This window comes from Anomalospiza imberbis, chromosome 28, assembly GCF_031753505.1.
Source record: "Anomalospiza imberbis isolate Cuckoo-Finch-1a 21T00152 chromosome 28, ASM3175350v1, whole genome shotgun sequence".
NCBI classification, from domain to species: Eukaryota; Metazoa; Chordata; class Aves; order Passeriformes; family Viduidae; genus Anomalospiza; species Anomalospiza imberbis.
Genome location: NC_089708.1, coordinates 4,387,551 through 4,401,029, shown reverse-complemented (window position 1 = coordinate 4,401,029; position 13,479 = coordinate 4,387,551). Strand labels below are relative to the sequence as shown.

Here is a 13,479-nt window from a genome sequence, read left to right as displayed (position 1 = left end):
CCTTCCTCTTCCCAAATCCCGGGACAGGAGTTGCTCAGAGGCTTTGATCGATGGTGCCGTGCCCTAAATTGGGAGATTTGGGCTCTTCTCCCTGAGGATTTGGCCGTGATTTTCCAGCTTCTGGGACATCCCCTAGATGGAGCCCCTCACTCACAGAACCCGCTTCTGTCCCTGCCCTGGAGCAGCTCCAGGAATCCAAGACCTTCATCCCAAACCCGGAGGTTTCCTTGGGAATTGTCCCTCCCCAGCTCTGGGATGTCCCTGGGAGCCCCCGGTGACCCCGTGCCCACCTCCTCGTCGCTGCTGCTGTCGCCTTTGTTGCCTTTTTTCTTCTTCTTCTTGTCGTCCTCCTTCTTCTTCTCCTTCTCGGGGATGATGTTGTCAATCCAGGCCAGGTCGTGCTGGGAGAAGACGAAATCCAGGAGCCGCCTGACCAGGATCAGGGCCAAGATCTGACAGGGGAGAGGTCCAAGGGCAGCTCAACCCAAGATCTGGTGGTGACCACCAAGCCAAAAATCCCTTAAATCCCAAAAAAAACCCCTGGAGCGAGGATGGGATTGCCCATGATGGAGAAGATGGTGGCAGCCGTGGTGGAACCATGCCAAGAATCCCATTAAATCCCAAAAAACACTTTTGGATCAAGGATGGGATTACCATGACGGGGAAGATGATGGCCACGGTGGGACCACACCAAAAACCCCAAAAAAACCCTTCCAAGGAAGGATGGGATCACCACGATGGGGAAAATTATGGTGGGACCATGCCAAAAATCAAAAAAACCCCTTTGGATCACGGATGGGATTACCATGACGGGAAAGATGATGGTGGCCATGGTGGAACCACACCAAAAATTTCATTAAATCCCAAAAAATCCCTCTGGATCGAGGATGGGGTTACCATGACGGGGAAGATGATGGCGGCCACGGTGGATTTGAGGATCCAGAGCACGGCCAGGCAGACGATCTGCACCAGGGTGAAGAGGTGGATGCGGCGCAGCGGGACGTGCCGCAGGAACACGTAGTCGGGCTGGTGCTTGGCCGGCATCAGGAAGAGCTTGCAGCGTTCCCAAAACTGCCCGGGGAGGAAGGTCCATGTTAATCTTCAGCCCCACCCCACAGAAAAACCCTCTTTTAGTCCCCAAAATGGTGGAGGAACTTCAGCGATCCCAAAACTGCCAGGGGAGGAAGGCCTGGGGTTGATCCTCAGCCCCACCCCACAGGCTGCCAAGGAAAAGCCTCTTTTATTCCCTCCAAAATGGGGCATTTCCAGGTTTTTGGTGTTTCTCAGAGGGTTTTGGGTATCTGCTGTCCCATGCGTGGAAATTTTGGAGTAAAAATCCTCCTTTTGGAGCCAGTGTGGGACAGTCTGTGGCCAGTGAGGAGGACGAGGAGGAGGACGAGGAGGATGAGGAAGAGGAGAAGGAGGACAAGGAGAATGACAAGGATGAGGAGGATGGAGGACGAGGAGGATGAGGAAGAGGACAATGAAGACAAAGAGGATGAGAAGGAGGCTGAGAATAAGGACGAGGAGGACAAGGAGGATGAGGATGAAGAGGATGAGGATGAGGACGAAGAGGATGAGGAGTAGGAGAACGAGGAGGACAGAGGACAAGGAGGATGAGGATGAGGAGGACAAGGAGGATGAGGAGGAGGAGGATGCCAAGGAGGAAGGGCTCTCACCTGGATGCCGTTCAGCGATGCCACGCCCATGTAGAGGAAGACGCCGTAGAGCACCGGCATGGGGATGTACTGGGAACAGGAACAACCACGGCCCTGAGCCCAGGGGAGGCAGCAGCTCCTCCCCAGGGACAGGGACAGGGACAGGGCCAGCGCTGGAGGTCACCAGGATCCAGCTTTTCATCCCCGTGTCCCCAAATCTCTGTGGGGCGGGGGGACGGGAATGTTTTACCTTCAGGATAGGAGCCAGGAAAACCGAAATGCCCGTCAGCACGAAGACGATGATGCCGGTCACCCTCTGCTCCCTGGAGCGGGGACAGGAGCAGGGTCAGCCCGAGGAACCGCCGATGAACCACGGGAACTCCAGTGGGAATGTGACTGACAGTCCCTGGCCCTGCTGGCCCCTCCAGGACAGGACAATCCCTCCCTGGCCCAGGACAGGGATGTCCCCCCAGCTCCAGGACACGTCTCAGACCCACCTGGGCCCCCCAGGACCCACCTGACCCCCAGGAACTGTCCCTGGTGTCCCCAGGACAGGACAATCCCTCCCTGGCCACGCTGTTCCTGATGTCCCCTCCATGACAATCCCTCCCTGGCCTGGTGTCCCTCGTCCCCCCAGGACAGGGATGTCCCCCCAGCTCCAGGACACCTCTCAGACCCACCTGGGACCCCCAGGACCCACCTGACCCCCAGGAACTGGGGCTGCTCCCCCGGGGCGCTGGTCTCGGTCTCCATCTTGAGGCTGTCGATGTGGGCGATGGAGATGACGGTGGCGGCCACGTACCAGGGCAGCCCCATGAAGGAGCACACGGCCATCAGGATGCCCACCCAGAAGAGGTCCAGGTGGTACCCGGCTGCCTTCTGCAACACAGCACGGGGGGCTCTGGGGGCTCTGCCCTGGGGGTGTCCCCCAGGCACCCCCCGAGGCCTCTTGGAGGGCTTGGGTGTGCCCTGAATGGCCTTGGCACCTGGTGTCACCCCAAAGCACCCGGTGTCACCGTGATGTGCCCCACGTGGACATGGGGTGTGCGGTGTCACCCCACATCATCCCAAAGCACCCGGTGTCACCGTGATGTCACCCCATATCACCCCACATCACCCCAAAGCACCCGGTGTCACCGTGATGTGCCCCACATGGACATGGGGCACGCGGTGTCACCCCATATCACCCCACATCACCCCAAAGCACCCTGTGTCACTGTGATGTGCCCCACGTGGACATGGGGCACGCGGTGTCACCCCATATCACCCCACATCACCCCAAAGCACCCGGTGTCACCCCGACGTACCCTACGTGGACATGGGGTGCGCGGTGTCACCCCATATCACCCCACATCACCCCAAAGCACCCTGTGTCACCGAGATGTGCCCCACGTGGACATGGGGTGTGCGGTGTCACCCCAAATCACCCCACATCATCCCAAAGCACCCTGTGTCACCCCGACGTACCCTACGTGGACATGGGGTGCGCGGTGTCACCGTGATGCGCCCCACACTGATATGGGGCACCTGGTGTCACCCCAAAGCACCCTGTGTCACCCCAAAATACACGGTGTCATTGTGATGTGCCCCACATGGATATAGGGCACCCTGAATCACCCCGTATCAACCTGAATCACCCCATGTCACCCCATATCCCCCTGTATCACCCCATATCACCCCACATCACCCCATATCACCCTGTATCACCCCATATCACCCTGTATCACCCCATATCACCCCATATCCCCCTATATCACCCCATATCCCCCTGTATCACCCCATATCACCCCACATCACCCCATATCACCCTGTATCACCCCATATCCCCCTGTATCACCCCATATTAGCCCATATCATGCCATATCACCCTGTATCACCCCATATCACCCCATATCATCCTCCTGCACCCCGTTACCCACAGAACTTCACCCCCCAAGCCCTCCATCACCCCAAACCCACAGTTGGCCAAAACCAGGGGCAGCCTGTGCTGGAGCCAGGGCAAACCCCCAAACCCACCCCAAACCTGGGTGCTGTGGGGGATCCTGGGGTGCCCTGGGTGCGGTGGGGGATCCTGGGGTGCCCTGGGTGCTGTGGGGGATCCATGGGGCGCCCTGAGGGTTGTGGGGGATCCATGAGGTGCCCTGGGTGATGTGGGGGATCCTGGGGTGCTCTGGGTGTCCCCCCGGGGGTCTCACCCGCAGCTTGTGCTCCTTCCTGTTGACGATGACGGCCGTGATCTGCTGGTCCATGAAGATGAGGATGGTGACCAGCAGGGCGGGCAGGGCGCTGGCCAGGTACACCCACCACGGGTTCTTCCCGAAGGGGAACACGAACCAGCCCCGGTCCACGCGCGTGGGCTGGGGAGGACAACGGGGTCGGAACCTCGGGAACGGGGTCGGAACCTCGGGAACGCGGCACGGGTCGGCAAAACCCAAGGGGTGGCGTTTGGGGACCACCCCATCCCGGATCCATTCTAAATCTTGTGCCCCAAACCGCCCCCAAATCCTTATTGGGATTTCCATTGGAGTCTTCTCTGGGATCCTCACTGGAGTTTCCATTGGGATCCCCACTGGAGTCCTCATTGGTTGCCCCATTGGAATTCTCACTGGGATCCCCAATGGGATTCTCATTGGGATTTCCATTTGGGTTCCACATTGGGATCCTCACTGGGATCCCCAATGGGATTCTCATTGGGATTTCCATTTGGGTTCCACATTGGGATCCTCACTGGGATCCCCATTGGAATCCCCATCGGGATTTCCACTGAGATCCTGATTGGGATCATCACTGGGATTTCCAAAATTTGGGGCCCCCATTGGGATCCTCTTTGGGATCCCCGTTGGGTCCCTCACTGGGATCCCTATTGAGATCCTCATTTCCATTTGGGTTCCACATTAGGGTCCCCATTGGAGTCCCCATTGGGATTTCCATTGGGGTCTCCATGGGGGTCCCCATTGGGATTTCCATTTGGGTTCCACATTGGGATCCCCATTGGGATCGTCACTGGGATTTCCATTGGGGTCCTCATTGGGATCCTCACTGGAGTTTCCATTGGGATCCCCATTGGAATCCTCATTGGAATTCTCACTGGGATCCCCAGTGGGATTCTCATTGGGATTTCCATTTGGGTTCCACACTGGGATCTCATTGGGGTTTCCATTGGGGTCCTCATTGGGATTTCCATTTGGGTTCCACACTGGGATCTCATTGGGGTTTCCATTGGGGTCCTCATTGGGATTTCCATTTGGGTTCCACACTGGGATCTCATTGGGGTTTCCATTGGGATTCTCATTGGGATTTCCATTTGGGTTCCACACTGGGATCCCCATTGGAATCGCCATTGGGATTTCCATTTGGGTTCCACACTGGGATCCTCATTGGGGTTTCCATTTGGGGTCCCCATTGGGATCCTCATTGGGATCCTCACTGGGATTTCCATTCGGGGTCCCCATTGGGATCCTCACTGGGATCCCCATTGGAATCGCCATTGGGATTTCCATTTGGGTTCCACACTGGGATCCTCACTGGGATTTCCATTTGGGGTCCCCATTGGGATCCTCATTGGGATTTCCATTTGGGTTCCACACTGGGATCCTCATTGGGATTTCCATTTGGGGTCCCCATTGGGATCCTCATTGGGGTTTCCATTTGGGGTCCCCACTGGGATCCTCATTGGGATTTCCATTTGGGTTCCACACTGGGATCTCATTGGGATCCCCACGTCACTCCTTCCGGAATGGGGTTTTGTGGAGTTGTGTTTTTTTTACCTTGAAGTCGGTAGGCACTTGGAGCTTTGGGGTGTTGAGTCCGAAAAGCACATCCAGCCCCACAAACATTAGTATGGACATAAAGATCGAGAAGTCGCTAATGAGCTTACGGAGCTGCCGGCCAGAGGGGAGAGAGGAAAGGGAAGGGAAATGGCAAAAAGGGAGGAAAAACAGCAAAAAAGGAAGGGATAATGGCAAAAAAGGGAGGAAAACAATAAAAAAAAGCGGGGAAAACAAAAAAGACGAAGACCAAAAAAAGAGTTAAAACAACAAAAAATAGGAAAAACAACAAAGGAAGAAGAAAAAGAACAAAAAAAGGAAGAAAAACAGAACAAGGGAGGAAAAACCAAAAAAGGGAGGAAAAAGAAAAATCAACAAAAACGAGAGGGGAAAAAAGGAGGAAAAGCAATAAATAAAGGAGGAAAAACACCAAAAAAGGGAGGAAAATTACAAGAAAAGGAGGGAAAACAACAGGAAGAGAAAAAAGGGAGGAAAAACAACAAAAAAGGAGAGGAAGAATGGAGCAAAAACAAACAAAAAAGGAGGAAAAATAAACAAAAAAAGAGGAAAAGCAAACAAAAAGGGAAGGAAAAACAAAAAAAAGAGAGGAAAGAAAGTCAGAAAATTAGAATCTTGTTAGAAAAGACCAAGTAGCTTTTCAGGAGGTGCCTGGAGCTGCGAGATTCCCAAAAAAAAAAAACCTGGAAAAAGAGCGTGGGAGAGGAGAGGAGGCCGAACCTTGATGATACTGGGGATGTGGAGTTTGGGGGTGTCCAGGCCGAAACAGGCGTCCACGCCACAGAAGAGCAGGATGGAGAAGACATTGGAAAAATCAGCAATGAAAGCCCTGACCTGGAGGCAAGACAGGGAAACGGGGTTGGAAAGGGATTAATGGGGTGGGAAGGGTGATTAATGGGGTGGGAAGGGGATTAACGGTGTTGGAAAGGGTAATTAATGGGGTGGGAAAGGGATTAATGGGGTAGGAAGGGGATTAATGGGGTGGGAAGGGTAATTAATGAGGTTGGAAAGGGTAATTAATGGGGTGGGAAGGGTAATTAATGAGGTTGGAAAGGGGATTAATGGGGTGGGAAGGGGATTAATGGGGTGGGAAAGGGATTAATGGGGTGGGAAGGGGATTAATGGGGTGGGAAGGGTAATTAGTGGGGTGGGAAAGGGATTAATGGGGTGGGAAGGGGATTAATGGGGTGGGAAGGGTAATTAATGGGGTGAGAAGGGTAATTAATGAGGTTGGAAAGGGGATTAATGGAGTGGGAAGGGGATTAACGGGGTGGGAAGGGAGTTTGTCCAGGTCTCTGTGGACGTCCCCATCCTCTGGGATTGTCCCTTGGTGTCACCTGCAAACCTCCCGAGGGTGCCCTTGGCCCCTTCGTTTCCACCGTTAATGAGCACATTAATTAACGCTGGCCCTGACAGGGAGCCCTGGGCACCACTGGTCACTGATGTCCATCGGACCCTGGGCTGGTGACCACTTCCCTGTGGGTGGGACCATCCCACCCATTCCTCATCCATGATCCCACAAATTCCTTATCCATGGTCCCACTGATTCCTCATCCATCATCCCACAAATTCCTCATCCATCATCCCACCCATTCCTCATCCAGGATCTCATAAATTCGTCATCCAGGGTCCCAATAAATTCCTCATCCATCATCTTACAAATTGCTTATCCATGATCCCACAAATTCCTCATCCACGATCCCACCGATTCCACATCCATCATCCCACCCATTCTTCATCCATGATCCCACAAATTCTTGTTCATTAATTGTCCACCCATTAATTGTCCACCCATTAACCCAACTCCAGTTCGGAGAGGAGGATGTCATAAAAACCTCACAGAATCCCAAAAAATCAGGCCCTAAAACCTTGGAGAGAACCCCAGTCGTGGCCAAGTCCTCCTAAAACCAGGGATTTATGTTCCTGGAGTTCTCTGCCTCCACCCAAACCTCCCGGCAGCTCGCATTTCCCCTCATTTCTGGGAAAGGATCTGGCAGAATTTGGTTCTTTCCTCACCTTGGTGGGGAAGTAGCGGCTGAATTTGAACTTTTTCAGGGTCAGGGTCATGGAGTAGGTGCCGAAGAAGAGGATGAAGGACATGAGGGCCAGGTCGGGCACGAATTTGCAGGATTTTCCCACTAAGCTGCCGCCGTATTTGAGACATTCCTTCTTACTCAGCTGGGTCCAGTCCAGAGCTGTGAGGTTGAGAGCATTGGACTGGCGAGAGACCCCGAAAAAAGCAAAATTAGCAAAATTTGGAATTATTGTGGTGTGCAGGGAAAGGGGAATTTCAGCAAAACTGGCATTTCTAAGGTGCTGCATGGAAAGAAAGGCGAATTTCCTGTCCAAACCCCCAAATTTGTACTTTTAGGATCACGTTGTCCAAGAAAAGGGAAATTTCACAACTGAATTGAGCAAAATCAGCATTTTTAGCAACTGCAGCTTGCAGAAAAAGGAAATTTCCTGCTCAAACCCCCAAAAAGAGCAGTTTGAGCCATTTCAGCACTCAAGGAAAAGCGAATTTCCAGAGTTTTGGGGATACCCAAAACCACAGGAAAACCGCAGCGCTGATACAAATTTGGGAGGGAAAAAGCGTGGATATGGTGCTGCTGAGCCCCACTGGGAACCCAAATTTGAGCTCCCCTCGCTCCGAGCTAGCCCATCCCGCTCCTGGGTGCTGAAATCCCCCGGATCCGCCCTCCCTGATCCCAGATTTCCCCCGGGACGAGCGGATCCCAATCCTTACCAGAGACACGTTAGTGGTGTTCGGTGCCACCGGAGCTGGAGCATCGAACGAGGTCGCGTTGGCTGCGGGAGAGGAGTCGGTTATTGAGGTTTTGGGGCTAAACCCAAACTTTTGGGAGCTTTTGGGCACTGCCACCAGCTGGGCTTCACCTGCCCAGCCCGGCAGGGATCGGCATCCCGGATTTTTTGGGGGAAATCCCCCTTTTCTAACCTCTCCCTGATTAATCCCACGCGCCGGGGAGGACGCGGCGGCTCCCGCAGCGGCTTCTCCCTGTGGGGCTGGCGAGGGCCAGGCCAGAGGGGATTTTTTAGGAGCTTCCCATTCCTAAAATTTCCAGGAGCTTCCCAGAGAAGCCACCGGGAGTGGGGTGGACTTAAAACCACGGGGGTGGAAGGCTGGGAAAGCAGCCTGGGGTGGTTTTTTTTTTGGGTTTGGTTTTTTTTTTTTTTTTTTTGGAGAGGGCTGGCACCCAAATCACGCCCGATTTGTTCTTTTTCTTTTTTTTTTTTTTTAATCGTTTGGGGCTGTTTTGGTGTCATCGGTGCTAAATTCCATCTTTTGAGCCCCCGGCACCTTCTCCTCCTCGGCTCTTCAGGCGACGCAGCTCCGCAGCTCCGGGAGCACCCCCGGGACCTCTCGGGGTGCCCCTAAAAGAGGGAATTCAGGAATTCCGGGATGGCTTTGCCGCCCCCCTCTTCCATCCTCTTCGCCCAGCGGGAATTTCGGCCGCCGCCTCCAGCCCCGGCGCCAGGGATTAATGAAGGAGAGGCTGGGCTAGGACAGAGAGCTTGGGGCTGCCAGGACCGAGCTCTGGGGGACAAAGCCGGCCCTAAAAACATCGGCTTTGCTCTCATTTCTCTCCTCCACAACCTTTTCTTTTTTCCACAAACCCTATTTTGGGGGTTCTCCGCCTCTAAAGGGCGGCACGGCACCGGTGGGGTTAAAGAGAGGAGCCCTAAGGGCTCTACACAAACCTTTTCAGAGAGAGAGAAAAGTCAAATACATGGGAAAAAAAAAAAATAACAACGGAACCCCCCCGTGGGGGGGAGAGTATCAAATATTAAAATAGTTTTAATATTCAGAAGGCGATACTCACTTGAGATTGAAATCAGCCCAAATTGATGTGTGCAGCAGAGACAAATATGGGACAAATCAGTTATAATAATCAAAAATCAGCAGGGATGAAAAAAAAAGAGGGAATTAAAAAAAAAAATTAAGGACGGAGGGGGGAATAAACATAATTTCTAGAAGGATTTTAAATCCAGCCGGGACACCGCTGCCTCGGGCAGCCAGGGCGAGGAGTGGGGTCGGGGATTGGGGTGCGGACGCCTCTGGGCTGCTCGGGGTTTGCTCGGGGTGGGGGCTTGGAGAAGGGGGAGACCTCCCTGGAGGCTGAAGGCTCCTCCCGCGGGAGCTGCCGGGTGCATCCCGGGGGGTGCTCACGGCTCCGTCCGGGAATTCCGGCTCCGGGGGTTCCACCTTGGCTCTCTGCGGGTCGGGTTTGGGGGCAGAGCTGGGTCGGTTCTGGTGCTGCTCGGGGGTCTCGGTTCCTGGCGGGATCGCGGTGCTCACGGAGGGGTGGATGAGCAGGAATTGGGAAAAATGCAAAATTCAACCCAATGGCTGCGATTGGCACGGGGTGAGAGCTCTCCTTGGAGTGGCACATGCGTTGGGAATGCCTTGGGTGGAGGGTCTTGGGTGCTTCTCTTGAAGGAAAGAGATGGGCAGAACTTCACCATGACCTTCATCCACCATCACCTTCATCCATCATCTTCTTCCATCCACCATAACCTTCATCCATTGTGATCTTCATCCACCACCATCTTCATCCATTGTGATCTACATCCACCTTCACCTTCACCCACCATCATCTTCCACCCACTGTAACCTTCATACACCACGATCTCCATCCACCATCACCTTCATCCACCATCATCTTCATCCACCGTCATCTTCATCCACCTTCACCTCCACCCACTGTCAGTCTCCTCTGGCTGCAGCTGGTGCTCCCCAAAATTTGGATTTTTGACATAAATTCAGCTCCTGGGAGAGCAGCCGCTCGCTGCCGTGAGCCCGAAGCTGTCTCTGCTCCCTTCCAGGAGCGTCCGAGCTCCACAATTCGGATCTGGGATCGTCCAGGACGTCTACCCAAGAGCAAAACCATGGAAGGAACTTCTGCTCAGAGCCTGATGGCCTCTTTTGGAAAAGGAGTGGAAAAAGAGGAGGAAAATGGTCCATGGAAGTTTCCACAGTCAGCTGGGACATCCTGGGGTGTCCCAGACACCGCAGAGCACAGAACCACTCCAGGTGTTTCCTGGACGTTCAGTTTCCATCGGCAGCAGGCTGGAATGACCCAAAATGTCCTTTTTTTCTTCCATAATTCCTCCATATCCATATCCAGGTCTGGCTGCTTCAGGCTGAGATCCCGACTCTCCGTCCGCCACGTCCCAGGAAGTGCCGAGGCCTTCATCCAAGGGGGACGAGGCTCTTCCTCCATCTCCACAACCCCCTCGAGGAGGATGATGAGGACGAGGTCTCTCCAGCCCAGGCTTCCTCCACGTCCTGGGCCAGCGATCCCGTGGGATTCATCCACACCAGGACCCTCCTCCCACCCCCGGCTCCTGCCCGGGCGGCCCCGGGGTGAACTCACCTGGGTCGGGGGCGACGCACTCGCACTTGTACATGGTCACGTAGTCGGGCTTGAAGTCGGAGTTGATGGGGTAGTACTTGAAGGCCCCGATCATCTTCTTGATGGCGTCGTAGATGAAGATGAAGCTGATGAGGGTGGAGAAGCCCTCCTCGGTGAAGCGCGTGATGTACTTTATGATGAAGCTGGCGTCGGTGGCCACCAGGATAAGGCACTGCAGGGCTGAGTGCAGCCCAATCCATAGGCGGAATTCCATGTAGTCGATCCCGTTGCCTCTGGAAGAGGGAATATGCGGCCCTGTGAGAGCGGCCGGGGGCTGGGGACGCGTCCCACCCCCGCGGGGACGGGCCCTGGTGTCCCCTGGGGTGGCCCAGCACTCACTTGCTGAAGTCGAAGAGCAGCTTCTCGAAGATGAGGATGGGGCCGGTGCTGCTGAGGATGATGAGGGGCTGCCCGGCGAAGAGGCAGAACATGGAGCCGGCCATGGCCGTGCCCAGGAAGCTCTCCATGACGCCCTGGGGACAGAGCAGAGGTGGCTTTACGGGAATGCTGGGCCACACCACGTCCCCACGGACCCCCCGATGGAGATGGGGCTGAGGGACCTCAGCCTGGGCCCGCCCGGGATGGCTGGGACCATGTCCCATTGCTCCCGGCATTGCCATGGAGCATTCCAGCGTTCCGGGGCTGCCAGTCCCACCTGGCAGAGAATGTCCATCCCCAGAAGCTTGCCATGGCACAAGGGGGGTTAAATCCATCCTATAGGTCCCATCCCATCCCATGGATCCCATCCCATGGATCCCATCCCATGGATCCCATCCCATCCCATGGATCCCAACAATTCCATCCCATCAGTCCCATCCCAACCCCATGGATCCCATCCCATGGATCCCATCCCATCCCATTGATCCCATTCCATGGATCCCATTCCATCCCATCCCATGGATCCCATCTCAATGATCCCATCCCATGGATCCCATCCCATCCCATTGATCCCATTCCATGGATCCCATTCCCTCACATTCCATGGATCCCATTCCCTCACATTCCATGGATCCCATCCCATCCCATTGATCCCATTCCATGGATCCCATTCCCTCACATTCCATGGATCCCATCCCACTGATCCCATGGATCCCATCCCATGGATCCCATCCCATCCCACTGATCCCATTCCATAGATCCCATTCCCTCACATTCCATGGATCCCATTCCCTCACATTCCATGGATCCCATTCCCTCACATTCCATGGATCCCATTCCATCCCATCCCATGGATCCCATCCCACTGATCCCATGGATCCCATCCCAATCCCATGGATCCCAGTCCATCCCATCCCGTGGATCCCATGGATCCCATCCCACTGAACCCACCCCTGCTTGTCCCCAAGCCGGTGACACCCCGGGCCACACCTGGTAGTTGTCGGTGGCGTCCCCCAGCAGCCCCCCGAAGGTGATGGCGTTGGTGATGCAGCCCAGGTAGATGAAGAGGATGGCGGAGATGGACTGGATATGGAAACCTTCGTAGAAGTCGCTCGGGAACCAGGGCAGCTTCCTCTTGATATCCAGGTAGAGGCCACCACAAAACCTGCGGAGACACCGCCGAAGAGCTGGTGACTTCCAGCAAAACAGAATCGTGGAGTCCTGGAGAGGTTTGGGTTGGGAGGGACCTTAAATCCCATCCCATCCTACCGCTGCCATGGCAGGGACACCTCCCACTGTCCCAGGGGGCTCCAACCTGGCCTGGGACATTCCCAGGATGGAGCAGCCACAGCTCCTCTGGGAATTCCATCCCAGCTCCTCCCCATCCTCCCAGCCAGGAATTCCTTCCCCATATCCCTCCATCCCTGCCCGTGGGCACTGGGAAGGACACACATTCCCTGGGTCCTGTCCCTCCATCCCTTGTCCCCAGTCCCTCTCCAGCTCTCCTGGAGCCCCTTTAGGCCCTGGAATGTGCTGGAAGCTCTCCCTGGAGCCTTCCCTTCTCCAGGTGACCATTCCCAGATTGGCTCCAGAGCAGAGAGGCTCAAGCATCCTGGAAACCTGGAATGGTTTTGGTTGGGATTTGCCCTAAAACCCCCTCAGTCCCATCCAGGGACATCTCCCACTGTCCCAGGCTGCTCCAAGCCCCGTCCAGCCTGGCCTTGGACACTTCTGGGGAAGCACAGCTGCTCTGGCCAGTTGGGAGATTTATAAACATTGACACAGAAATGGAATTTAAATACAGACACACAAATAGGCCTGGCGCTGACAAGAACCCCTTCCCACCGGGATTTCACCCCAGGATGAGCCCGCGGGAGACGCTGACAGATCCCGACACATGCTGGAGGATTTTGGGGGTGGCTCCTCACTCACCTGCCCGTCCAGGCCAGCTCCTCCCCAATCTCGTGGACTTCGGGCATCTCCCCATCGTCGCTGCCGCCGCCGCCACCGCCGGCGCCCGCCCCGCCGGCCGCGCCGTTCATCTGCCCCACCTCGTTCAGCGAGAACACCGACTTCCTGCGGGACGGCGGCACCACCTCGGACCCGCTCTGGCACCGCCACAGCAGCACCGCCGGATGGGCACACCCGGATCAGCCCTGCCCGCTCGGCAATGCCAGATCAGCACCACCGGATTGGCACTGCTGGATCAGCACCACCGGATCG

The 13,479-nt window shown here is 55.4% G+C and overlaps 1 protein-coding gene across 6 annotated transcripts in view; it reads right to left on the bottom strand.

The window, feature by feature from the left end:
- The window catches only part of SLC4A5 (solute carrier family 4 member 5), a 30,950-nt gene that overhangs the window by 2,624 nt on the left and 14,847 nt on the right, over positions 1 to 13,479 (bottom strand). The window contains exons 11-24 of one of the 6 annotated variants that reach the window (XR_010993864.1): positions 13,189 to 13,332; positions 12,247 to 12,421; positions 11,218 to 11,351; positions 10,840 to 11,111; positions 8,190 to 8,251; positions 7,460 to 7,660; positions 6,164 to 6,277; positions 5,426 to 5,539; positions 3,854 to 4,015; positions 2,359 to 2,418; positions 1,909 to 1,981; positions 1,680 to 1,748; positions 898 to 1,071; positions 291 to 452 (exon numbers count right to left, since the gene is read on the bottom strand). Coding sequence is in view for 4 of the 6 variants with exons in the window: in XM_068174311.1 (XP_068030412.1) it covers positions 291 to 452; positions 898 to 1,071; positions 1,680 to 1,748; positions 1,909 to 1,981; positions 2,359 to 2,537; positions 3,854 to 4,015; positions 5,426 to 5,539; positions 6,164 to 6,277; positions 7,460 to 7,660; positions 8,190 to 8,251; positions 10,840 to 11,111; positions 11,218 to 11,351; positions 12,247 to 12,421; positions 13,189 to 13,332 (2,035 nt within the window). In the remaining 2 variants the exon portion in view is untranslated. Of the gene's footprint in view, positions 1 to 290; positions 453 to 897; positions 1,072 to 1,679; positions 1,749 to 1,908; positions 1,982 to 2,358; positions 2,538 to 3,853; positions 4,016 to 5,425; positions 5,540 to 6,163; positions 6,278 to 7,459; positions 7,661 to 8,189; positions 8,252 to 10,839; positions 11,112 to 11,217; positions 11,352 to 12,246; positions 12,422 to 13,188; positions 13,333 to 13,479 lie in introns of all 6 variants that reach the window. The other 5 variants (XM_068174311.1, XM_068174312.1, XR_010993865.1 and 2 more) reach the window with 5 other exon arrangements.